Source organism: Dama dama, chromosome 15, assembly GCF_033118175.1.
Source record: "Dama dama isolate Ldn47 chromosome 15, ASM3311817v1, whole genome shotgun sequence".
NCBI lineage: Eukaryota > Metazoa > Chordata > Mammalia > Artiodactyla > Cervidae > Dama > Dama dama.
In genome coordinates, this window is record NC_083695.1 from 64,638,684 (window position 1) to 64,664,612 (window position 25,929).

General features: G+C 37.7%; 1 protein-coding gene across 1 annotated transcript in view; it reads right to left on the reverse strand.

Moving 5' to 3' along the window:
* The window catches only part of TM9SF3 (transmembrane 9 superfamily member 3), a 60,854-nt gene that overhangs the window by 33,843 nt on the left and 1,082 nt on the right, over positions 1 to 25,929 (reverse strand). Inside the window, exons 2-5 of the mRNA XM_061162272.1 lie at positions 17,823 to 18,018; positions 4,624 to 4,746; positions 1,652 to 1,812; positions 560 to 637 (exon numbers count right to left, since the gene is read on the reverse strand). Coding sequence (XP_061018255.1) covers positions 560 to 637; positions 1,652 to 1,812; positions 4,624 to 4,746; positions 17,823 to 18,018 — 558 coding nt within the window. The remainder of the gene's footprint in view (positions 1 to 559; positions 638 to 1,651; positions 1,813 to 4,623; positions 4,747 to 17,822; positions 18,019 to 25,929) is intronic.

Here is a 25,929-nt window from a genome sequence, read left to right on the forward strand (position 1 = left end):
CTTTCTTCTCTTGGCTTTCAGGATACCATATAATTCCTTTTTCACACCATACAAGTATCTCTTCAGAGCTCCGAGCTGGTTTCTGCTTTTCTCTCTACACTTACACTCCTGCTCCCAGTGCTCAGTTCTCAGTGCTCTTCTGTTTCTATACACTCTTTCTTGGTAACTGCATTCAGTCTCACAGCTTTAAATACTACTTATATGCCAATGACCACAAAACTTCTATCTATAGCCCAGGCCTCTCTCCTGAACTCCATTTGACAGATCCAACTAGCTGGTCATTATCTCCATCTGGATATCTTGAAGACTTCAAAACTACTATGTCCCAAACTGTACTCTGATCGTCCCCTCCAACTCTCCAAACACAGCTTTTTGCCCCACAGACAGCAGCTCCAATTTAACAGGTGCTCAGGCCCCTCTGAGCTCACATCTGAAATCAGCATTATAGTTAAACCTTTGAGATTCACAGCCCTCACACTGTGCCCTACAGATGACAATTGCTTAACGTGTGACTGACTGAAGCACATACTGAATGTCGTAAAGTACACAATTTACCTACCCTGTGTTGAAAAAAGGATGGATCAAGATATTTGTCAAATCGATCTTCAAATTTTACATCTGATTTTTTCCATTTTACCTGAAAAAAAAATTTTTTTGAATATCAAGGACAGTAAACAATACTCTGAGCAAAATTTGAAAAGATTTACACTCTTAAGAATAAGAAATTTGAGAAATGGTAGAAAGTTACTACAAATCTGAGAAGGTGAAATATATGATTAAAAAAACTACCCAACTTCCCTCTCTGTGTATTAACAAAACTTATGACTTTACTTAGAGTGATCATTTCAGTTTTCAAGGACTATTACCTGTTAAATTCTCTGACCTCATAAATGTGATAATAATTAAATAGACAAAATAAATAATCTGAACATCTTTGTCTCTAGATTGCATTAGTTTTATTACAAAGATCATGTTTCTTTATAAATACAGCTATGCAAATATTATTTGTACTAGGTACATATGCACAAACCTTGAAAAACTTTCAAAACCATCTAATAGCAATGGACTCATTCTAGCTACCAGGAAAAGAAACTCGCAAAGAGAGAGGCTACCTATATCAGATTTCTCTTCTTTCCACTACTTTTAATCATAATAGAAAAGAATTAACTTGACAGCTACAAAGGGCTCTTACTCTGCAAGAGCATCTTATTCCATCTGATAAAGCAAAATATGGTAAACTATACTCATCCATAAATTTTCAACATAGCATCATCTCTTAATCTGCAACAGTAAAAAGCAAAGACAAGGAGCACTGCTAAAAAGTAACCATAAGAATACATGGCTGGGTTAGCTAACTGCTCAGTTATAATGGTAAACTTTGCTGAAGCAACTGGTAGGTAGGTCCTGCCATTGCATAACAGGTGTCTATTACTACAGACCTAAAGTAAATCTCCTTGTTTTCAGGAGGCTTACTTACAGACACTGGGGAAATACAGTCTAATAAGATTTTTACTATATAAATTAAATACTGAGCAGTATTTCTGTTGCATCCCATTTCAAGCTACATTTTCATTTACTGAAGTTGTAAAACTTAATTTTTGATGTTAAGTTACAAACACTTCTTCCTGTATACAATTATTTTAATACTTACTGAATATGACATCTGGATTTTAGTATTGGGAACCAGTTTCACCTTTCCTTCACTAGTAAGATTAACATCAACAATTCGATTTCCATTAAAGCCTATTTCAAGTTTTTTATAGGTCCAAAGATAATAATCTTCTCCATTTTCATCTGCTTCACCAACTATACCTACAAAAGAAATAACACTTCACGCAGGTATGTAACATCACTTAATATTTAAAACACATTAGAAACTAAAAGCTCAGTAAAAAGCATTTTTATAAAAAACAGCAACATTACTATTATTCCTTACAGTTAGAACAAGGAAAAGCTGCAGGCTGAACTTCTCTTTGTTAACTACTTGACAAATACAAACGATTTTCACTTCATGGTAAAAAAGTGATGAACAGCTAAGCATAATCTATCATTAATTTGATCCTCAAAGTTCATACTTTGATCCTCAAAGTACACCTTCACTGTAATAATTATGATCATATACTTTATGTTCCCTGATATCTCAAAATTTCAAGGAAGCATTATATTACCATTCGGCAAGATTCTCAGTTTAGTGGCCAAACTAAAATTAAAACCAAGGTTTCCAGAGTTCCAGTCTCGTATTTTCTCTAATAACCTATGATCAATCCATTCCTAATAGTTGTACATATGTATATACATATTAGTCACTCAGTCATGTCCAGCTCTTTGTGACCCCATGGGCTGGAGCCCACGAGGCTCCTCTGTGCATGGAATTCTCCAGGCAAGAATACTGGAGTAGGCTGCCATTTTCTTTCCAGGGGATCTTCCTGATCCAAGGATCAAACCCGGGTCTCCTGCACTGCAGGCTGATTCTTTACCATGTGAACCACCAAGGAAGCCTAACTTAAAATGCCTCCTCTTTATACCTCAAGTCTTAGAATTATCCCTAGGATTTTGTCAACAAAATGACAGAAGTGTTGAAGATAAATGGTAATGAGGCAATAGTTAAAATGATCATTTTGATCACAAAGGAACACTGAAGGAGAAGACCCAAACAAGGAATCAGGTAGTAGCTGAGGACCATCTCTGGTGCCCTCACATTGTCAGTTAGTTATCCAATGTTCCCTATACCCAAGCCTATAAATTCATTAGAAAATCTCAGGTTCTAAAAGTTACTCCTTGGGTCTTCCCTCTATGGTCAGTGCAACTCATGAAAGCATTAGGGGGAAAAAAAAAGATCATATTTTTTATTAAGAATTATTTGCTTATTAACCAAAACTGCTCTAACTGGTACAAGTTCAAGGAATACAGATGCATTTTGTTTGAGGTTGTAGAGGGATAATAAAATCTACCTAATAATTAATTTCATGGAAGTTTATTTACCCATCTTCTCTGAAAACTCTGAGGGTGGAGACACAATTACACTATATAGGAAAGTATTCTCTGAGGGACTTTTAAAAGCTCTAAAACCTTTATCCCAAGAAAAGCCAGGTAAAGATTTGTTTCTGACAAGGTTTTCCATGGTTCAGACATTCTAAGACATTCAAAAGTATCTGCCCAAATATGGCAGAAACCCAGAGCTAAAAAAGATTTATGCTAAGACAGGAAAACACAGCTGCCATGTTGCTATGGAGGCGGAAGAAATGACTGGAAAAGCCAAAGGTTCCAGGCAGGAAACCCATAAGCAATGCAAAAGAGCAGGAGAGGGACTTGCTCTCTCACCAAAAAGAGGAAACCCAGATTAAAGGGTTCTCCTAAACTACAGGCTCAGAAATCTTCAGCGAATATTCAGCAGATCTTCCTTGCTACCCTCAGAGCTGATCACAGAAATGTCTGTTACACTAATTACAGTCACTTACATGAAATGCTTCCTATTTATACCTAATTAACATGCGACACAGTAATGACGCTGCATGCAATTATATCCTGAGAGTAACTTTCTTATAAATTCCATCTTAGTCATAGTGTTAGTCACTCAGTCATGTCCAACTCTTTGCAACCCCACGGACTGTGGTCTGCCAGGCTCCTTTCTCTCTCCATGGGATTCTCCAGGCAATACTGGAGTGAATCGCCATTCCCTTCTCCAGAGGATCTTCCCAACCCAAGGATCAAACCCAGGTCTCCTGCATTGCAGGCAGATTCTTTACCGTCTGAGCTACAGGGAAGATCCTTAATTCCATCTTAGTACCATATTAAACTCTGAGTTGATATGTTCAGTCTTGCAATTTGCTTCTCATGAATACATCAGTCTGCTAATAATTTTAAGAATTAGAATATTAACTATATGTACTAACTGTATGTAAGAACAAATGTCCAAAGATCAAAAAACAAACAACAACAAACGCCACTAAGAGAAAAATGTGATCAAACATGCTGGCTATGACAGATGGCTGTGCTTTTGCATATTAAGTAATTTAATCAAGTCCAGCACAAACAATGGTTGGATTTTGCATAAACTGATACTACTATTCCATTGCTCCTCTCTATCAACAAAGATAAACACGGACATACAATATAAAAAAATAAAACATAACAAAGTTTAAAAAATTTTTAAACATAATAGACTTTTGGAAAATAACACAGAACTAGCAAAACAAGTCATTCAGGAGACTCTTGTACCTAAAAATCATACCACCACAGTTCTGCATGAGATAAAGCCAGAATATAATTTTAAAATCCTATTCAGTCCCTTTGATTGTATTTGATAAATCAAAATAAGATACGAGAAAAATTGGGGCAAGAGGAATATTTCAGACTGTTCAAAGCACCTTTTAATCTCTTGAATCTGAATATTTTTACTGTATAAAAGTTATATTTTCAGGAATTTTCATATAAAGTTTGACACAATGTCAAAAATCTTTCAAGTAACAGCAGACCATATAAAATTGGTGTTAAAATAATTCTATGGAAAAGACTGAAAACACATTTATTGATTCAGTGTATAATCACCTGAATAGTCATTACAGAAATCTTGCTAATTATGCAAATATCCCCCAAACTTTAAATGTAACATACAGTACTTACCCCATATTGGTAAGTCATCTATGTACATCTGGTACCAGTAGTGATTTTTGATAGCATACACAAATGCATCTCTCTTTTCTTTATCTAAGTCAATTTCACAGTAAGTGCCTGGCATCACATCATCTACGTAAAATAAAAACTGCAAATCAGCACTCTCGCTTGCAGAAGAGTTACAGGAAAATCAGCACACACAAAAACAACATTTATTGAAGTTGAAATTTCTACTCATAACAGTTGAACCTGGGTGACATATATATGGGAATTCAGTATACAATTATTTCCTCTTTTGTGTATGTTTAAGATTATCACAATAAAAGAATTTTAATCATCTTTATTTTTCAAAGATATCTTATTAGTGAAGAATGCATCTCTTATAGAAAGAAAATTATTTAGAACATTTACAGAAAAACTTTCAAATGAATAAGCTGATTTTAAAACAGAAATGAAAAGCTTAAAACACATAGGAAAGCTTCATTTTATACAAAAACTCAAGAATATAATTCTAAGTAAAGCCAACAATGTCTAGCTATAAGATCTCTGTGATAAGCATTCATTTGAACATTCTTAGAAGTGCAAGTCACTGGAGGCTTCAGATTCTATGAAAAATGCCAGTGACTTTTCATAATTTGGAAAACTAAAAGGTAAACCTCTATCCAGTAGGTGTCACTGTATATAAATTACTGGAAAGTTCCCTTGAGATGAGTCATCTCCATTCTTGACTGCTTTTAAAAATACTGTTATCTGAAAATACTGTTCAGATGCTCTCTAACTTATAAACCTTTCAAAAATGTGCTTAGGATGATTAGTTTCTACACAAAACAAAACAAAATCTGAAAAACACTCTACATGACCAACCAAAGGACTGAACTGGTTTTTTTTATGTTACTTAAGCAATGAGGGGAAAAAAGAGAGAAATCAACCTTAACAACAACAAAAAAGAAAGCATAAATGTTTGTTTTTAAGTTCTCCTGTACTAGAATACTGGTTATTTAGAAAATGAAAAACAACTTCCTCCAAGAAACAATGTTAAATTTCTCAAATTTCTCAGTGCTGATTAAAACAACTTAAACATAAATTGCAGCCAAACCATAGTTAACAGTCATCTATAAGGTTATTTAGACCAGAAGTAACAATCTGAGGTATAACTCCAGATACCACCACCATGTCTCCCCAGTCCTCAACAGAGAGAACAGCTTCCCCTCATTACTGCTCAGCCCAGAGTGGATACCCCAAAACTATAAAACCAAAGATAGCAAGAAACACTGAAGTCCCATGAAAGAGGGACAGGGTAATGCTCTCACTCTCAAAGTGGGAGAAGAAAATTGCTTTGTATCCAACAACAGGCAAGTGTGGCCTTGAAGAACAAAATGAAGCAGGGTGAAGGCTAACTCATTTCTGCCAAGAGAATGCATTGGTCACAGCAAATACCCTTTTTCAACAACACAAGAGACAACTTTACATATGGACATCAACAAATGGTCAATACCAAAGTCAAATTGATTACATTCTTTGTAGCCAAAGATAAAGAAGCTGTATACAGTTAGCAAAAACAAGACCTGGAGCTGACTGTGGCTCAGATCATCAGCTTCTCATAATTCAAGCTTAAAGAAAGCAGGGAAAACCACTAGGCCAGCCAGGTATGACTTAAATTAAATTCTCTGTGAATATGCAATAAAGGTAACAGATTTAAGGGATTAAAACTTGTAAACAGTGTGCCTGAAGAACTATGGAAGAAGGTCCATAATATTGTACAGGAAGCAATGAACAAAACCATCCCAAAGAAAAAGAAAAGCAAGAAGGCAAAGTGGTTATCTGAGGAGGCCTTAGAAATAGCTAAAAAACAGAAGAGAAGTGAAAAGCAAGGAAGAAAGAGAAAGGTATATCCAACTAAATGCAGATTTCCAAAGAACTGTACAGAGACACAAGAAGGCCTTCTTGAATGAACGGTGTATAAAACTAGGAGAAAACAAGAGAAGGGGAAAGACTAGAGATCTCTTCAGAAAACTGGAGATATCAAGGGAACATTCTGTCCAAAGAAGGGCACAATAAATGTCAGAAACGGTAGAGACCGAGTAGACACTGAAGAGATCAAGAAAAGATGGAAACAATGCACAGAAGAACTGTACAAAAAGGATCCAAATGAACTGAATTACTACAGTTGTGTGGTCAGTCATCCAGAGCCAAAATTCTGGACAGCAAAGTCAACTGGGCCTTAGGAATAAAGCTTAGATAATAATAATAAATAATTAATTAGTATTAATAATAATTAGTTAATAAAGCTAGTGGATGCGACAAATTCCAGTAGAACTATTCAAAACCCTAAAGGATGATGCCATCAAGGTGTTGCAGTCAATATATCAGCAAATCTGGAAGACCCAGCAGTGGCCATGGGACTGGAAAAGGTCATTCCTCACCCCAATTCCCAAGAAGGGTGGCACTAAAGACTGTGCTAGCCATCAGACAATCGCACTCATCTCCCACACCAGTAAAGGAAGTTGCTCCGTTGTGTCCAGCTCTCTGGGACCCCACGGACTCTGGCCCGCCAGGCTCCTCCGTCCATGGGATTCTCTAGGCAAGAACACTGGTGTAGGTTGCCATTCCTTTCTCCAGGGGATCTTCCCAACCTAGGGACTGAACTTGGGTCTTCCACATCACGGGCAGATTCTTTACTGTCTGAGCCACCAGGGAAGCCCCTTATGCTAGTAAGGTCATTCTTAAAATCTTATATGCTAGGCTAAAGCGTTATGCAAACCAAGAACTTCCAGATGTCCAAGCTGGGTTTAGAAAAGGAAGAGAAACCAGAGATCAAACTGCCAACATTCGCTGGATTATAAAGAAAGCTAGGTAATTCCAAAAAAGCATCTACCTCTGTTTCATTGACTACGCCAAAGCCTTTGACTGTGTGGATCATAATAAACTGTGGAAAGCTCTTAAAGAGATGGGAATAGTAGATCTTTTTACCTGTTTCCTGAGAAACCTGTATGTGGGTCAAGAAGCAACAGTTAGACCCCAGTATGGAACAACTGACTGGTTCAGGACTGAGAAAGCAGTAGACAGGGCTGTCTGCTATCTCCCTGTCTGTTTAATCTATATGCTGAGCACATCACAAGGAATGCCAGGCTGGATGAGTTACAGGCTGGAATCAAGAGAGGTGGGAGAAGAACCCTCAACAACTTCAGATACGCAGATGATACCACTCTAATGGCAGAAAGCGAAGAGGAACTAAAGAGGCTCTTGATGAGGGTGAAGAAGGAGAGTGAAAGAACTGGCTTAAAACTGAATATTGAAAAAACTAAGATCATGGCATCTGGCCCCATTCAGTTCAGTTCAGTTCAGTCGCTCAGTCGTGTCCGACTCTTTGAGACCCCATGAATCACAGCACGCCAGGCCTCCCTGTCTGTCACCAACTCCCGGAGTTTACTCAAGTCCATCGAGTCCTTGATGCCATCCAGCCATCTCATCCTCTGTCGTCCCCTTCTCCTCCTGCCCCCAGTACCTCCCAGCATCAGGGTCTTTTGCAATGAGTCAACTCTTCGCATGAGGTAGCCAAAGTATTGGAGTTTCAGCTTCAGCATCAGACCTTCCAATGAACACCCAGGACTAATCTCCTTTAGGATGGACTGGTTGGATCTCCTTGCAGTTCAAGGGATTCTCAAGAGTCTTCTCCAACACCACAGTTCAAAAGCATTAATTATTTCATGGCAAATAGAAGGGGAAAAGGTAGAAGCAGTGACAGATTTCCTCTTCTTAGGCTCTAAAATCACTGCAGATGGTGACAGCAACCATGAAATCAGAAGATATTTGCTTCTTGGCAGGAAAGCTATGACAAACCTAGACGGTATGTTGAAAAGCTAAAACATTACTCTGCCAGCAAAGATCTGTATAGTCAAGGCTATGGTCTTCCTAGGGGTCACAATGTACCGTTGTGAGAGCTGGACCATAAAGAAGGTGGAGCACCGAAGAATTGATGCCTTTGAACTGTGGTGCTGGAGAAGACTCCTGAGAGTCCCTTCAACAGCAAGGAGATAAAACCAGTTAATCTTAAGGGAAATCAACCCTGAATACTCGTTGGAAGGACTGATGCTGAAACTGAAACTCCATTATTTTGGTCACCTGATGCGAACAGCTGAGTCACTGGAAAAGGCCCTGATGCTGGGAAAGATTGAGGGTAGAAGGAGAAGAGGGCATCAGAGGATGAGATGGCTGGATGGCATCACTGAAGCAGTAGACATGAACTTGGGCAAACTTTGGGAGATGGTGGGGGACAGAGAGGCCTGGCATGCTCCAGTTCATGGGATTGAAAAGAGTCAGACATGACAGGGCGACTGAACAACAGCAACAATCCAACAACAGTGGCTCCTATACATGCTTTCTTTCTACCCAGGCCCTTTCAAGGCAGCAAGAAATTGAGGGTTTTCATAATGGCAAAAACTGAGACTGAGCACAGGAGAAGGAAGAGAGAATTAAGAAAGAGATTACTACAAAAGGAGCTAAGAGAACTGCCAGCAAGAGGGCTCCAAATGGGATTTCCACAGATTGTGTTAATGCACCAAGGGCAGCAGGCAACTGGAGCTACAGAGGGGAGAGCCAGAACCACAGGAAGGTCCAGGTTGAGCAGCAACGAATGGCCCCAGTGGCCGTGGGAGAACTCACAGCTACCTCTGCAAGGCCATCAAACTCTGTGTGTTAAATCAGACATTCACTGATAACTGTCATTAACAACGCAGTAACTTCCCCGATGAAGTTATGAGGTATACAATATGACATTTACCCATATGAAGCTTTGAAAAGATTCCTCACAGTCTGAACTTTAGCTTAACCCTCTCTTTCCCAACTATCTACCATCCTCTCTCCCTATACTCCAGCGAAAGTCAACCACCTGCAGTCCCCACACCCCTTGTGCTCCCAGGGCCTCTGGATTTTTCTGTTTATAGAGTAAACCCCACCTCACGTGTCTATCCTAGAATCCTTCCCATTCCTCAACCCTGTCCCCCGCAGAGTGATCTGATTCCCCAACCCTTTCACTGCTCAAACCACCCAGCCTGCCCCTTCACTGAAGCCCCACGGCTTCCTTTCCATACCTCCTACAGGACCTAGGCCTGCACCACCTAGAATCTCACACCAGTACCTCAGATTCTTAAAAAGACCATGAGGTCTTGAGAGCAAGTCTATAACTGATCAGTCTATAACTGATCAGAACCTTTTTCCGCCCCAGCTCTGCCTGTTTCAGTATCCTGCACAGAGCAAGCACTGAACAAATAAAACATTTTAACGAATTTTAAGAGCATGATTTTCCATTTATTTGACAAAGGAAATTACTAAGCATGCACACATACATGCATCTGCCTGTGAATGGGGGGAGGGAGGTGTGGATGTGTGTGGGTGTAAGGAGAAAACACCAATATAAACAAATGAAATTTCTCAGCTGAGTATCTCAGAAGAAGCGATAAAGTAGTCTTGAAGACTATCTTTCAGTGATATAAAATCTAGAAAATAAATACTGAGGTAAAAGAGAAAACATCATTATGGCAGGCTATAATAAGGACCTAGGTTCGTCATATATGAATGAATTCCTCTTGCAGGCATGTAAGCAAATACAAACATCACCAATAACTGAAGAGCTTGGTCGCTCAACTGAAACAAGCACTTCCCTCTGGAGAAAGCCACTTTGAAGACAAGGAACGTAATGTCTAAACTGAATATACCAAATCACTACTCAGCACTCTACATGACTGGAACACAATCTGAAACATCCATCACCACAAATCATGACTTTAAAATTACAATAGGATATACCCTTCTCACCTGCTCCAGTATTCTTCCCTGGGAAATCCCATGGACAGAGAGCCTGGTGGACTATAGTCCATGGGTTCGCAGAGGAGTTGCACACAACTTAGCAACTAAACAACAATAACATACTCTTCTCACATGAAATACACACCTATGAATCCTGAAGAGGATGCAATTAAGATCTTACCAATGCAATTTTTTTTTTATGGGGGAAAAAGAAAACCAAAGTTATAAAGTAGCAAATGTCAACACTGATCTTCCAAACAGAAAGCAAGGGTATTTCTGGAAACTACATGCCAGTAAATCTGTCATCAATTCTCAACAACACTCCAGACTAATAACTGAATAGACAGTGAAAGCACTGAAAAAAGAATGTGATAATTATTCATGAGTTCTCTAAGAACATATCATGCCTTCCTTTGTTTACTTTCTCTTTTGATAGCATTACTGAATTGGAAAATCAAAAATATTCTCTCAAATTCAGCAGCACTCAGCAGTTTCTCATGAAGTCACTATAGACAAATGAGAGAAAAATGGGCAGAAATTTGGATTTTAGTCTGGGTATCATTACTTGAAGTGAAGTGAAGTCGCTCAGTCGTTTCCGACTCTTTGCGACCCCGTGGACTGTAGCCCACCAGGCTCCTCCGTCCATGGGATTCTCCAGGCAAGAATACTGGAGTGGGTTGCCATTTCCTTCTCCAGGGAATCTTCCCGACCCAGGGATCGAACCCAGGTCTCCCACATTGCAGGCAGATGCTTTAACCTCTGAGCCACCAGGGAACCCCCTTTGTGAATAAAAGCAATTCACTTAACCTCTGTGACCCTCAGGTTTCTCAACTGTAAAAGAGATAACATCTATGCTATCTCTGTCCCAGAGCTGTTTTAAGGACAAGTGCCCATATAGTCACAGATAGTGACTATAAGTACCTCTCTGAAAATCAAATGAAAGTGATATCTCCCTTATCCCCCGAAATGCATATTCACTCAAAGTTAAAAGTACAATTCCAGAGGGTCTACAGACCCCTGAAGCCATAGCTTCTTACTCAACTTTGTATACCCAGAGCCTATCATAGGGCTCTGGAATACAATAAGCACTGAAAAACTGCTGAATGAACCTTTTAAAAAAGGACTGAAAAACTGGCATTTTCACTGTTAATTAATAACCATGTACATAAACAATACTAACTGACCCAACTGACTGGCAGGATAATCTGTATAATTTTTTCCCAGATGGCTATCTGGCAACATGTAAAAACAAAAGCCATGTATATCTTTTGATTCAGTAATTCTACTTCTAAGAATTTAACCTAATGAAAGATTCAAAGATGAAATAAAGTACTTATGTGCTAGTATAGACAAATATCATTATTTCTAACAGAAAAAAAGGGGGAGGGGGAAGGAAGGAAAGAAAATAATGAGTAAACTGGCACTGGGAAATGGGGGGAAATTATAATATCCACTTACAGAAAACTAAATAAAAACATTTTAAACAGTAATTAACAATCTGAAGACAAGCTTATAAGATGTTAAGAAAAAAAGATTAAAAACTAATTAATACATAACATTAAATGAGCAAGTGCTCAGAACAGTATCTGGCACACAATAAACATTATGTAAGTGCTCATTAAATACATTTTTAAAATCATACTAATAACATGAACCCAATATTCAAAATCTTAAATAATGCAAGTGATTGTAAAGATGCTCAGAAAAAAAGAAGAAACTATTACTAGTATTTATATCCAGGTGATTTTTATACTCTTTACACTTCTCTGTAGTTTCTAAATTTTGTACATTGATCCTATATCACTGTTAAAATCAAAAAAATATATATACATACACACACATTGTTTTGAAAACAAAAAAGACAGATGTCAGTCTGAAGAAAACGTTAGCAATGGTTTGAATAAGAACTTACAGAAAGATCGTGCTTATCAAATTTTCAGTTAGTGTAAAGTTTAAAAAATTGCTAATACCATGAATTCAAAATATCTAGTCAAGATTCAATATAAGATTCAAATTGCCTGGTTAAGCTAAAACACTTCAGTTGAAGCCAATAGGACAAAATATTGCATCGAGTTCCCACTTCCAATTAAACAAGGCAGATTAACCACATGTCTTTTACCTTCGAAACTCTATTAAAATGTCAATAAAGGAATAAAAAGAATGTTGGTGCACAAGGACAGAAAGGAAAACAGTGAGAAAAGATTTCAATAAATGTTGAGGAAATGGAAAACAAATGGAAGATGGCAATGACTAATAAGGCAGAGGAAACTAACAGAAGGCACACAGGAGACACACTCAGAGGACTTGGAGGCACCACAGACATTGAAAGGTGGAGGACAGACAGACACAGGGCTGAACACACTGTATGAAACTACGTTTATGGAGGACTTGGATGCCCAGGTCCCCTCCTCCACCCATCACACAACCAGATGAATACCCTCAACTTGCCCCTGCAGTTGACCAGAAGCACTTGCCCTAGAGAACTTCAGCAGAGAGGCTCCAGCCTCAGAAGAGCAGGAACAGGAGAATCCAGAGACTGGAGACAGGGTGGGGTTATCAAAAACAAAAATCTTCATTCAGGCTGAAAGGACCTGCAGCCTCCCAAGCCCTTTCCCCACCCTTTGGTAATCAGGCCTTACCAACCTGAACAGATATCTGGAGGAAAATACTGCAGAGTGGTTAAAACTCAAATTGGTTAAAGCTCAAACTCTAACTCTGGACTGCTCAGTTCACATTCTCACTCCCCCTACTTTTCACCTGTGAATCCTTAAACAAGTTTACTTCATCTCTGGGCTCCAACTTCCTCATCTGAAAAATAAGTATAATACACCTCTATAAGTTTATTTCAAGGATGAAAATAGACAAGATTGAGAATCACTGAGTTAGAAATACACAAGAGTCTTAAACAGCCCCTGGTATATCTCCATATCTGCAGTACTCACCATTTCACTCTAGAGAAGTAGAAGAAATACTAGTAAGATAAGTTAACCCCTCTGTTAACTTGGAATATTCAAGAAAGAGAAAGTTCAAGGGAAGATCAATAAAATAAACAGGAGGAAGGAATCCATCAACTTTTCAACAATTAATATTTATATTTATATAATATATATATATTATATATTTTTTATATATTGTATATATATTTATATAAATTTATATTTATATTAATTGTTCATTATACTGCAAGAATTCTTGTAAGAGAGGGAATGGAGTGTTTGGTTACCTCCCCTGCTTAAGAATTACTATTCTAGTTCAGCACTGCTAGTTATTAGAGAAATGCAAATCAAAACTATAATGAGATATCAGCTCACACCAGTCAGAATGGCTATCACCAAAGAAATCCACAAACAACAAATGCTGGAGAGGATGTGGAGAGAAGGGAACTCTCCTGCACTATTGGTGGGAACGTAAGTTAGTAGAGCCACTATGGAGAGTAGTATGAAGGTTCCTTAAAAAACTAAAAACAGAGCTACCACATGACCCTGCAATCCCACTCCTGGGCATATGACCATAGAAAAACATGATCCAAAAGGATACACGCACCCCGATGTTCACTGCAGCACTGTTTACAATAGCCAAGACATGGAAGCAACCTAAATGTCCACTGACCAGGGAATGGAAAAAGAAGATGTGGGACATAGCTACAATAGAATATCACGCAGCCTTTAGAAAGAATGGAATGATGCCATTTGCAGCAACATGGACGGACCTAGAGAGTCCATCTTACATCTTACTGAGTGAAGTAAGCCAGACAAAGAAATATCAAATGACATCCCTCATATGTGGAATCTAAAAAGAAACGACACAAATGAACTTACCTAGTAAACAGAAAGAGACTCACAGACTTAGAAAACAAACCTATGGTTGCCAGGGGAAGCGACAGTTAAGGACTTTGGGAAGGTCATGTACACACCGCTGTATTTAAATGGATGACTCATAAAGACCCACTGTACAGCACACGGAACTCTTGCTCGATGTTATGTGCCAGCCTGGATGGGAGGGGTGTTTGGGAGAGAGGAGATACATGTATATGTATGGCTGAGTCCCTTTGCTGTTCATCTGAAACTACCACAACACTGTTAATTGTTTATACCCTAATACAAAATAAAAACTTTAAACAAACAAACAAAAATAACTATTCCAGATCTAAAGATCATTAATGAACCAGTTATAAAGAAAAGTAGGCACAAACTAGATGCCAGACAATTTATTAGAGCTCACTATAACTTAATAGCTAAGGATGCAGCAGTGAATAAGAATTCAATTGTCCTTGCCCCTGTGGAAGTAACTAAACCACCCAGCAGGCTAGTGCAGCAGCTTGAGGATAAGTCAAATCCTATACTATAGTCAATAAACTCAATTATTATTTTATAATTGAATTTTATAATTTAGTCAACTAACATTTCATAATTGCTAATACAAAATCAAGTCTGAAGTACAGACACACACTATGTGCTATTAGTATTCATAACAATGACCTTTTCCTGAATGTAAACTTTCAGGAACTTTGATAAATGATGTATATGCATTATCTCATTTAAATCTGATGATTCTATCAAGTGAATATTATTTCCCTCATTTCACAGATGAGGAAAGTAAGATTAAAGAGGCTGAATAATTTGTCCAGAACCATATAGATAGGCAGAGGCAGAGCTGAGATGTATCAAGTCTCTCTGACTCTAAAGCACATGTTCTTTCCACTCCATAAAAACAAGACTCTAAGAGAGAGGTACCCTTCAAAATTACAGGGTAATGATTTCAAGTCTCACTCAAAGATACCCACCTTGAGTATGCCCTTTTCTAACTTTCTCTAAATGTTCTCGATGCAGCATTTTGCTAAGTGGTAGCATAAAAACTATTAAGCAAGGAAAAAACAAAGTTGTCCATAAAACCTTGAGAGAGGGGTGTCCTACATCAGACTCAAAACTACCACCCTCTCCTCTAAGAATGCTGAGTCATGTCTGACTCTTGGCAACCCCATGTACTGCAGCCCTCCAGGCTCCTCCGTCCATGGGATTCTCCAGGCAAGAAGACAGGAGAGAGTTGCCATTTCCTGCTCCAGGGCACCTTCATGACCCAGGGATCAAACCTGAGTCTCTTCTGTCTCCTACACTAGCAGGCGGGTTCTTTACCATTGCACCACCATCTATTTAGTGACCTTCATTTTACGAAACACCACCAATCCATTTAGCCTGACAGAATCTGCTAGGTTAAAAAAAAAACTTATGTTTGTGTGAATGCACACCTAAGTGTGTATCTGTATCTGTATATAGTTTTTCCTAGTGTCACAGTATTTCCAAAATTGTATTATCTTACTTGAATATGCCTTCAGAAGAACCTTTAAAAATCAAATACTTAAGGGATGAAAGATTAACAATATAAATACTTCTACAGTTCACACAGGGACAGAGCGCTCAAGTTTCCACAAGCATTAGCATGCTGCGGTATGCCTTAGGTAAATCATTTCATCTCTGGGCCTCCCTGAGAGGAAATCAGATGACACAATCTGTAAGGTCCATCCCACCTTTAAAATTCTACGATACAAGAACAACCAAGAAACCCCACAAAACACTTTTCAAAGCATGATCAACTTTATCTCTGAACAGGGAGAGCAAGGATCTACAACTGAAAGAGAAATCTTATTAGCATTTTCTATTGCATCTGGACCACGTAACATGGCAGTTCCTTTAGCAGCATATCCATGCCGGAGTGCAGGGTTGACAGAACTCCAAGGAACTGCCAACTCTTAGGGAGTAACATCAGCCAGTTCTGACTCTTTTCATCTGAAAGTGTTTAGTCTGAAAGGAAAATAAATTCCACTTCTACAACCCATGAAAACCATCCCTCTCTATCTAAATAATCTTTCCATCTCAGCTTCAAGAAACTAATAAAATAAGAATCGTTAAGGCAGCTGAATGAGTAACTCTTCTTTAGTTAGTAAATGTGAAGATTTCAAAAAGGTATGAAATCTGTTCATAGTAGCAACGAAGGACTCAGGGTTTTTGCCTATTTTTTTCTCTGGTTCCTTTTTAATAAATTAGACATAAGTATCAAATATGGAAGAGGAGAGAGTATGTGAATAAATGTAGTACTGAGGCTCTCAAAGACTGCATATTCTAAGTTTCCTCCTTATTTCTGATTAAATAAATTACCTCATTAAATTAAAGCAAGCCTCAGGGCATGTTATAATAATTCATAAAGTTACAGGCCATGCGACTGTGGTTTAAATTTATAACTTAATTTTATAATTAAACCCCAAGGAATAATACAGAAAAAAAATGTAAATGCATATACCTATTTTCAACAATAGGGAAAAACATCCTAAAAACAACAGAATTTAACAAATCAAAATTAAACATTATATTCAAAATATTATCTTTAAAATATCTCATTTCACACTCTCTTCCCAAAAGGCTAAAAATATCAGAGGGCCATTACTACTCATTTCATACATGTAGACAATAAAGTTAAAATTGGAGTAAACAACTTTACTAAAATCAATAGAGTAAAAGAAACAGGATTAAAATTCAAAGCTTCTGATTACAAGATCCATGCTCTATTCAGACATCAAGACACCTAATCAAAGATCCTGCAAAAATTCAATTACTCAGGTGTCTGCCCACCAGGTAAAAATGTTCATGCAGGAAATACCTGCTGGGACAAACTTCACAGAGAAAAATAAAACGTATAAACTCACTCTTGGGCAATGATAAAACAAATAATAAATAGCTACAGGGGATTTTCACCCCCACCCCCAATTTTAACAAGTCTTTGACTTAAAATTTTAAACCACACTAAACAGGTATTGAGAGGATAAAGCAATACAACACTGATAAATACACTGAGCCAACAGTACAAATGTGAATTTGAGACTTTACACATAATTTTTAAGTATCCATACAGCCCATTACATCTCTGTACCTCTGGAAATGACTCCATTAGGAATCAATGAAGGCTTTCCCCAAACACATTATGTCCAATCACTAAAAGATTTATTAGAAAACACCTTTCAGAAATAAATATGGTAAGGAAATGTAATTTTATTAACAAGGTCCATGAATATTTCATAAATATTCAAAACAAATCTTTGTTACTATTATACGTTTCTAAATATAATACACATAACTTAAAGATAAAAACATCTTTTAGAGTCTGAAGCAGTGGATCTCAAACAAGGATGATTACCGATGTTTAAAAATGTTTCCACTGTCCCAACTGGGAAGTGCCACTGGCATCTAGAGGGTAGGGGCCAGGAGCTCTGCTCAGCGTCCCACCATGTACAAGACAGCCCACCCCCACCCCCTGGCAAAGAATCATCTGGACCCAACATCAATAATGCCAATGTTGAGAAACCCTCGTCTACAGTCTAACTTTTACCACAAGGACTATTACGGTTTACGTACCTTTGAATTTAATATCCAGACCACTAAATTCCAATTCAACTCCTTGAAGTGCTTCTCCCAGAGTTTCATGGTAATGACTGATACTTTTTTTTGACCCCACACAGAATGGAAGTGAAAAGTACTTATATGTCTCTTGGCGATTATGGTAGGGCCCAACAGTATTCATCCATAAGACAACTTCCTCTTTATCCTGATACTGAAACAAACCAAAAAAGCAAGTAAGAATACGTTTTCTTAAAAAACCTAATTCAAGTTAAGGGCATATTTTGCTATTTATCCTAAACAAAAATGTACTATCTCAGTTTTGGAAGCTTTAAAATAAAATGCTGGAAGCTTGTTTCAAAATGATGATCAGTTTCTACACATTAAAAATGAAATTTGGTGAATTTTAAAATGATGTATTCTGATTATGGTCTCAGGCAGATTCATGTTTTCCAGACTTTGTTTTATAGAAGATACAGTTTAAATAAACTCCAATAACCTGTAAGAATATGTTTATACTTAGTATTTACACTATCACATAATGATAAACCTAGAACCGACATGATTCACTATGCTAACGTGGACAAAGGAGGAGGAATCAAAATCAGTAGTTTATCCAGAACCTAATCACTGGAAACTCCAAAAATCTAATGTTGTCAGCAAGCACAAATAAACTCTCACCTCCCGCCCCCCGCCCCCCCCCCCCGCCACAATCATTGGTCAAAAGGAGGAAATGACCAAAGAGGAAGAGAAAGCCATACTATGCAACCTCCACAACTCATCCAAGTCATCATTCTATCTTTCCCTTTATCAGCCTGAAACACAGCTACTGCATGCAAATTTCTTTGAATAAACAATTATGGCTTTACCCATCAGTGAATACTTTATGTAGCTAAACTTGTGCTGTGGTCCAATGACTTTGGGTGACTCCACCTTTCCAGGGTCCAACTGGGGAACTGCCAAAGATTTCTAAGATCTCCTCAAGTTTAAAATTCCAATGATTCTATGAAGAGTGGTTACCTGAGTGATTTTAAAACTAATAATCCTAATTAGCAATATAAATGAAAGACAACATAAGACTCAGCTTGTCAACTAACAGTGCAGAACTTATATCACCAAACAACTATTTACTGAGTACCTACCATGTGCCAATAATTGTGTTCACAACTGAGACAGCTTTGAACAAGACACATTTCCTGCCCTACTAGAGCTTAGAGCCTAAACAAAAAGATGGACACTGAATGAGCAATTATAATCAGGCAGTGTGCTATGGAACATATAAAAGAGAAACCTATCCAACCAGCCCAAATACCAAACATTACTCCCAGTCCTCCATCTAATGGCTTCCCTCATAGCTCAGTTGGTAAAGAATTCTCCTGCAATGCAGGAGACCCCAGTTCGATTACTGGGTCAGGAAGATCCGTTGGAGAAGGGATAGGCTATCCACTCCAATATTCTTCGCTTCCCTTGTGGCTCAGCTGGTAAAGAATCCACCTGCAATGCAGGAGACCTGGGTTTAATCCCTGGGTTGGGAAGATCCCCTGGAGAAGGGAAAGGCTACCCACTCCAGTATTCTGGCCTGAAGAATTCCACGGACTATACATAAATAGTCCATGGGGTCACAAAGAGTCAGACACGACTAAGGGACTTCCACTTCACTTTTTCTCCATCTAAAATGAATAAACATTTTCCACCAAAATCCAACATCTCCAAAACAAACTCATCCCACCCAAACGCAACCCCTCAAAACTTTTTCTAATGGTATTATCCTCTCAGACACGGAGACTCAATCTCCAAGTCCCCCTGCATCCAAAAACCGTTGACTTGTCTATTCTTATATAAGGCATCTGCCTCTTTTGATTCATACCACCATCAAACTAGGACTTAGATCTAATCACCTTCAAACATGATGTCTCATTGTCCTAAGACATCATTCAGGTACCTCATCAAGGAAATAAAAAACTACCTGACTTTTTTAATACATGACACATGTACTAAGAATAGTACTAGGTGTTAATGCTATAAAGGGAAATCTTGTCCTATAAGTAGTTCACAGTCCAAAGTGGAGCCAGAAAAGTAAATGATTAATAGTGAAGAAGTAAGTGTTACAATTAAGGTAAAAAGAGTTATTGTAGCAACAGTAAAAGAATGATTATTTTTGCTTTGGCACAGAAGGATTGGGATGAATAACAATATGGAAAATCACAAGCTGTTTCAAGTGAATCCAGAAAAACTGTAGATAATCTTTAAGTACGAAGAAACCAATCAAAGGTCTTAATGTACCCACAGATCCCCATTCATAACTATTCTTGTTACTTTAGGGGCTTGAAAAAATACATATGACATCACCCTTCTGTCCAATGTTTAAGGTCGCACTGCACTAATCAATCAAGGTATTCCTTTCTGCACAGATACAGATACAGCATAACAAGTCTCAGAACAGTTCTCTAAACCAATCACTATCCACTGAACAGAGCTGGTATTATAATAGAATTGAAACCTGTTCACAGAGTAGAAAGCTTTTTGCATAGTATCATGTACACAAAAAAATATTTAATAAATATGATGACAAAACACTGAAGAAAGGCTGAAATGAAAGGTCGTTAGCAACTTAGAAGAAGTTTCAAGTATGTGCACTGAATGCAATAGTATCCTTTGAAAGAAGGAGAGGTAATCACATGTATCCATTCAGGATTATAACCCTGAAAGAGAGGAACTATTCTTGTCATTAATCCTGCTGAGAGTCTGCAGAAATTTTGTAAAGGTAACAACTTGTGAAAATAAATAGAACACCTTCTCTATAAATCCTAATGCTCATATTCCTTTAAAAACAGACAAAAACACTAACACTTGTTAAAATAGAGCATTCATTTATTTCATACAGATTGAAACATAAGACTAAAATAATTTAAGGGTCATAGTGTGTGTTAACTACACATTCTGACGTCACTCATTTTAAACACTCATGAAACCTTAATGCGGTAGTAGAGTTCTGATGACATGATGCAAATTGTACTATAACAAAATGTGTACAATTCTGTAGCCTAGGATTCCTTCTGGGAAGAGGACTGAAGCAGGGACTGGGGGAAAAATAATATATATATATGTTATATAGACATAAACACGCATACACACACACACAGGTTAGGGTGAATATTAAGGTTAAAAATGTTTCTTTTACATTGCTCCTTATACAGACCACAAATTTCAAGAATTTAAAATGTTTACTTTTCATTATAGTTTTTGATTATCCCTGAGAATAAGTATTTCCAAAGGGCAGAGTTCTTTTTCGAGAGAGAAAAATGTGTCTTAAAAGATCTTGAAATAAGAAAATACCAAAAGGAAGAAAGGTTTTAAGGAGAAAAACCTTTCCTTCCGCTAAGCTGCTAGAAAAGTCCCTGGGCTCCCCAACTTGGTGGGAAGACAGGACTGGTAAGACTCTCCCGTCCACCTGTGGAGGTCACAAGTGTGAATCGCTTAGTCATGTCCAACTCTTTGTGACCCCATGGACTGTAGCCCGCCAGGCTCCCCTGTCCATTAAATTCTCAGGCAAGAATACTGGAGTGGGTTGCCATTCCCTTCTGCATGGGATCTTCCCAACCCATGATCAAACCCAGGTCTCCAGCATTGCAGGCAGATTCTTTACCATCTGAGACACCAGTGGTGCAGCCAAAAGGCTAGTCTAATCTGCTTTCAAAACATCCCATGTCTTAGCAAGCTCTTTATAAATACTTTCCTCGGAAAAACTGAGTTGCCAAAGAGCAAGATGGAATTTAATAACTTACCTGCAGGGTATAATCAGAAGAGGGGGAGAGAAAAAGTAAAGCAAGCATATCAGTGGATCAGAGGATCCCTGAACACGGGGGTGGTTCCTTCCATGAGGCTTCTTATTAAGGACATACCATGTTCTGGGTGCAGTTCTAAGGTCTTTATATATACAAATATTTAATGTCTCAAAGCTTTATAAGACAGCTCCTATGAGTTTCCCCATTTTACAGATTCGAAAAAACTAGAAAGAGATGTTACACAATTTGTCCAAGATCATTCTAATTTGCATCGCGTTTATAAATTTAGGACTACACTTTTGCTAATCCCTAATCAGCTTCAGTTAACTGAAGAGCAAAAACTAAATAAAGGAATCTGGGGAAAGTACAGCTGTACAAAGCACCTAAGGAAGTGCTAAACAATGAACAACTTTTCCATTTGAGCCTTTAATCTGCCCAACAGCAAAAAAAAAAGAAAAAAAAAAACACCTTCCTAAGAAGCTCCTTGTGCTTTAATCTCAAAAGCAATGACCTTTGTTCTCAAGAAGTCACCAATGTTGGGTCTCTCATTTAAATACGGTTTATGTGCTGGGACAGTGCAGGTACAGTAGTTTCCCTCCTTGACAGACATGGTGAATTACCTTTTCTCAGGAGGAACACTTCAGGAGATAATGTTACTGATGATCTTATGTAAAATCCGAATAAAGAAATCAGAATTTATGTAGACAGGCAAAGAACTGAAGACTCAGACTAAGTTCCCAAATGCCAATACTTTTATAAGATGAGGGAAAAGATATATGCTTACTTTAAAGTACATATCTGAGAAAGCAAAATCCAGTTCTGAAATGTTTCAAAAATCACAGTTTCAATGCCTTTTAATTATTTAAAACACATACATCAGAATGCAAATACAAACAAATTATTAGTGTATTTTTGGATACCTCTTGAGATAACTGCTCTCTCTCAAAATAACCCCATTCCTAAATAAACTTTTAGTCTTCCATAGAGTACAGCTGAAAATAGGACAATGAATTCTGGCACTTCCTAAAACTAGATCTATATTAAAACACTCACAAATTCACTTGTAGTAAACAGTTTATCCTCTTTATAAATCTTCACATATGTTTTAAGAGTTCCATACTCCCAACAGAGATAAAGACTAAAGGCTTCCATTTGTCTAAGCAAACATCTTTTTTCTAACCCAGTGGTGTAATAGTGCTTATGGCAGATTTTGAGAATAGGCTATCCTAAGCACAGAGCGGGTCCTTCCAACATTACCTATACGAGGTACAATGGGCCACAAAGAAATGGAATTGTAACCTAGGAAGGGCCCCTAAAACACAACATCCTCAAGACCATGCATTTTAAATGAACAATGGTCTGCATTAAGCAACAGGGTTATCAAACTTCCAACCTTTCATATTCTTACCCCTGGCAGCTCCCCAATTACTCAAGTCACTCAACAAGCACTGATTAAATACCACTTGTGCTAAGCACAGAGCCTGGTATATGACAGACCCAGAAAAAAATTTTTTGATTTTGTGACCTTGAGGAAACAGAGCTCAAAATAAGTCAAGGCTTCAGTGTAAATGATAAAATGCTTTTAAGATTCCTGTGCCATTGACTGTTGATTTTTTTATGCTGATATTTTTACATAGTATTACTATGGAAATTATATGTACAAGACAGGTGGAAAAAACAAGGACTAGAAATCATGTAGCTCAGACTCTTCCTGTGGCCCTGGGCTAGCCACTGGGCCTCTTCAGGTCATTAGGAAAATGAGTCTTGAATTCAATGGTCCTAAGTCTTTCCAGTTCTAAAATTCTCAATTTGCAATCTTTCAAATGAGTCCTCAGGAAGCTTAGGAGACATGATAATCTAACTCTAGTTGTTTCCGAGTGCTCCAACTTTCAGAAATCCAAATAAGCATGAGCCATAACCTATACACCTTTCACTCTTAACTGTTCTTTTTATGACTCTTCAATCATTTATTAAGAACCTGTTTTTCATGAACGTATTCTTTAATTTTTATTTAAGAGTATGTTCCGTAATTTAAAAACTGAAAGGAACTCATTTTATACATTCTGCATGTGTATATATTCCAGAAGCCAGCAGCATGTTTCCTTCCCATTATTCTCCTGAGAATATTAAGAGCATTGGACAAATAAGCACATAAAAAAATACCGTACGACTCAAATGGTCAGCTGAATCCTAATCCAGTAGGTAAAGTAAGAGAAATCAAGGGCTTTGAGGAACTGCATTAAGTAGTTGGTTGCTCTGTCTTAGGATCAGTTACATAATTTGTGGGGCCCAGCACAAAATAAACAAGCAAGACTCCTTTCTAAACAAGTACTAAGAATTTCAAATGGTGACAGCACAGCCTTCAGCTAAGCAGTCTCTATGTCTTGCACACACCAAGTGGCTGCAGGGGTCACATGCCCACTTCCGTCCCTCTTTAACACTAAACCAAACACAACCTCAGTAACAATTCCCTATGAAACCAGGCTTACCCAAACTTTTAAGCACTTAAAAGTATTTTCAATACCGAAAATAACTCAATTTGAAACCAACTGTTTTACTGTCCTATTTTTTAAGGATAAAAGGCTGTAGAGCATATCCTATGAGAGTGTAGGCGACTATTAATTCAGTTTGCCTGAGTTCAAATCCTACCTCTACCTGTACTAGCTGTGCAGCCTCAGGCAAGTAACTTCGCCATCCCATTCTCTCATCTATGCAGAGGACATAATCCCATTCATTTCACAAGATTATCAATACATGTTTAAAATATAAGTTAATACATTAAGTACTTAGGACAGTGCCTACCACATATTGCTACAAAAGCTTAGCTATTATTTCTATCCAGAAACTGTCTTCACAGAAAGTTAATCTAAAGGGCAAACTCTAACTTTTAGATGGTTCTTTGGTTAACAATCCAATTTCATAAGTATTTATTAAACACTTACTCAGTAACCTTCCCTTGACAATTTTTCTCTCCCTTCAGTATCATTCTGTCTTCATTAGCTACTTTTGCCTTCTTGGTGGAAAAAAAAAAAAGTCACTTGACCATACCCTTTTCAGTATTATTATCGGTTTGAGGTGAATGCCTAGTTTTCAAAAATATTTTCAATAAACTTTTAAGAAATAAAATATCTTGGCTAATAACCAAAAAATATATAATGACACTTAAATTTTTTACATATATCTTCATGCTATTTTCCCTATAATTTTTAAATACCTAAAATTTTAAAATAGGTATTAACAAGTGAGAGCAGTTCAATGTAAACATGACTGAAATAAAAGAGTCAACATTTTTTTGTCCAACAATTTTCTCATACATGACGTATTCTCTCAAAAACCTTTTATCAAGTATTTTACATTCAATTTCTGGTTTTAAAATAGTAAACGTTCCTGCCATAAAATTTCAGTTAAATTGGCACTTACATTTAAAATTTGTATATTAATCTTTTTATTCACCTCCAATTTGTAGCATTTTAATTAATGTTTTTTTCCCCTATTACAGCGGTTTATATAAAACACAATATAAAAAGGGGTTTCCCTGATAGCTCAGTTGGTAAAGAATCTCCCTGCAATGCAGGAGACCCCAGTTCCATTCCTGGGCTGGGAAGATCCAATGGAGAAGGATAGGCCACCCACTCCAGTATCTCAGGCTTCCTTTATGGCTCAGCTGGTAAAGAATCCGCCTGCATTGCGGGAGACCTGGGTTCGATCCTTGGGTTGGGAAGATCCCCTGGAAAAAGGAAAAGCTACCCACTCCAGTATTCTGTTCTGGAGAATTCCATGGACCGTATAATTTCCACGGGGTCGCAGAAAGTCGGACACGACTGAGCGACTTTCACTTTCATTATATAAAAGTAAAATACTACTCTTAAGCTTATATGCCTGTACGGTGGAACTAAAGAGACAATTCCGAGTTTTATATGGTAACTTTTCCAAAGTGCTCAAAAAAAACTGTTAAAATATTAGTACTCGTTGGCCAAAAGAATGCCCATTGGAAATGAACACTTCTTACTCTTTGAGACAAGTTTTAAACTATTTAACCTGCGAATAAAACTATCTTAAGGTGAAAAGTCACAAATACAGTACAAAAACGTCCCCGGCTCCGGACTTAAAAAATATACAGATAAGAAGTTGCTGTGTCTGAAGTTGCTGTACCTTAAAGTTTAGAATTCGTGTTAACTAAACGAAGAGCACAGCTAACCTACAGACTTCTCTGGTCGCTTCATTTCCTCACTTGTCAGAAATGACAGAAGACTTTCAGATTTAGTACTACACAATCTCTCATACAAAGTCATATCATTAATGAGTTAAGGTCTAAAAACACAAACTACTCACACTCACCC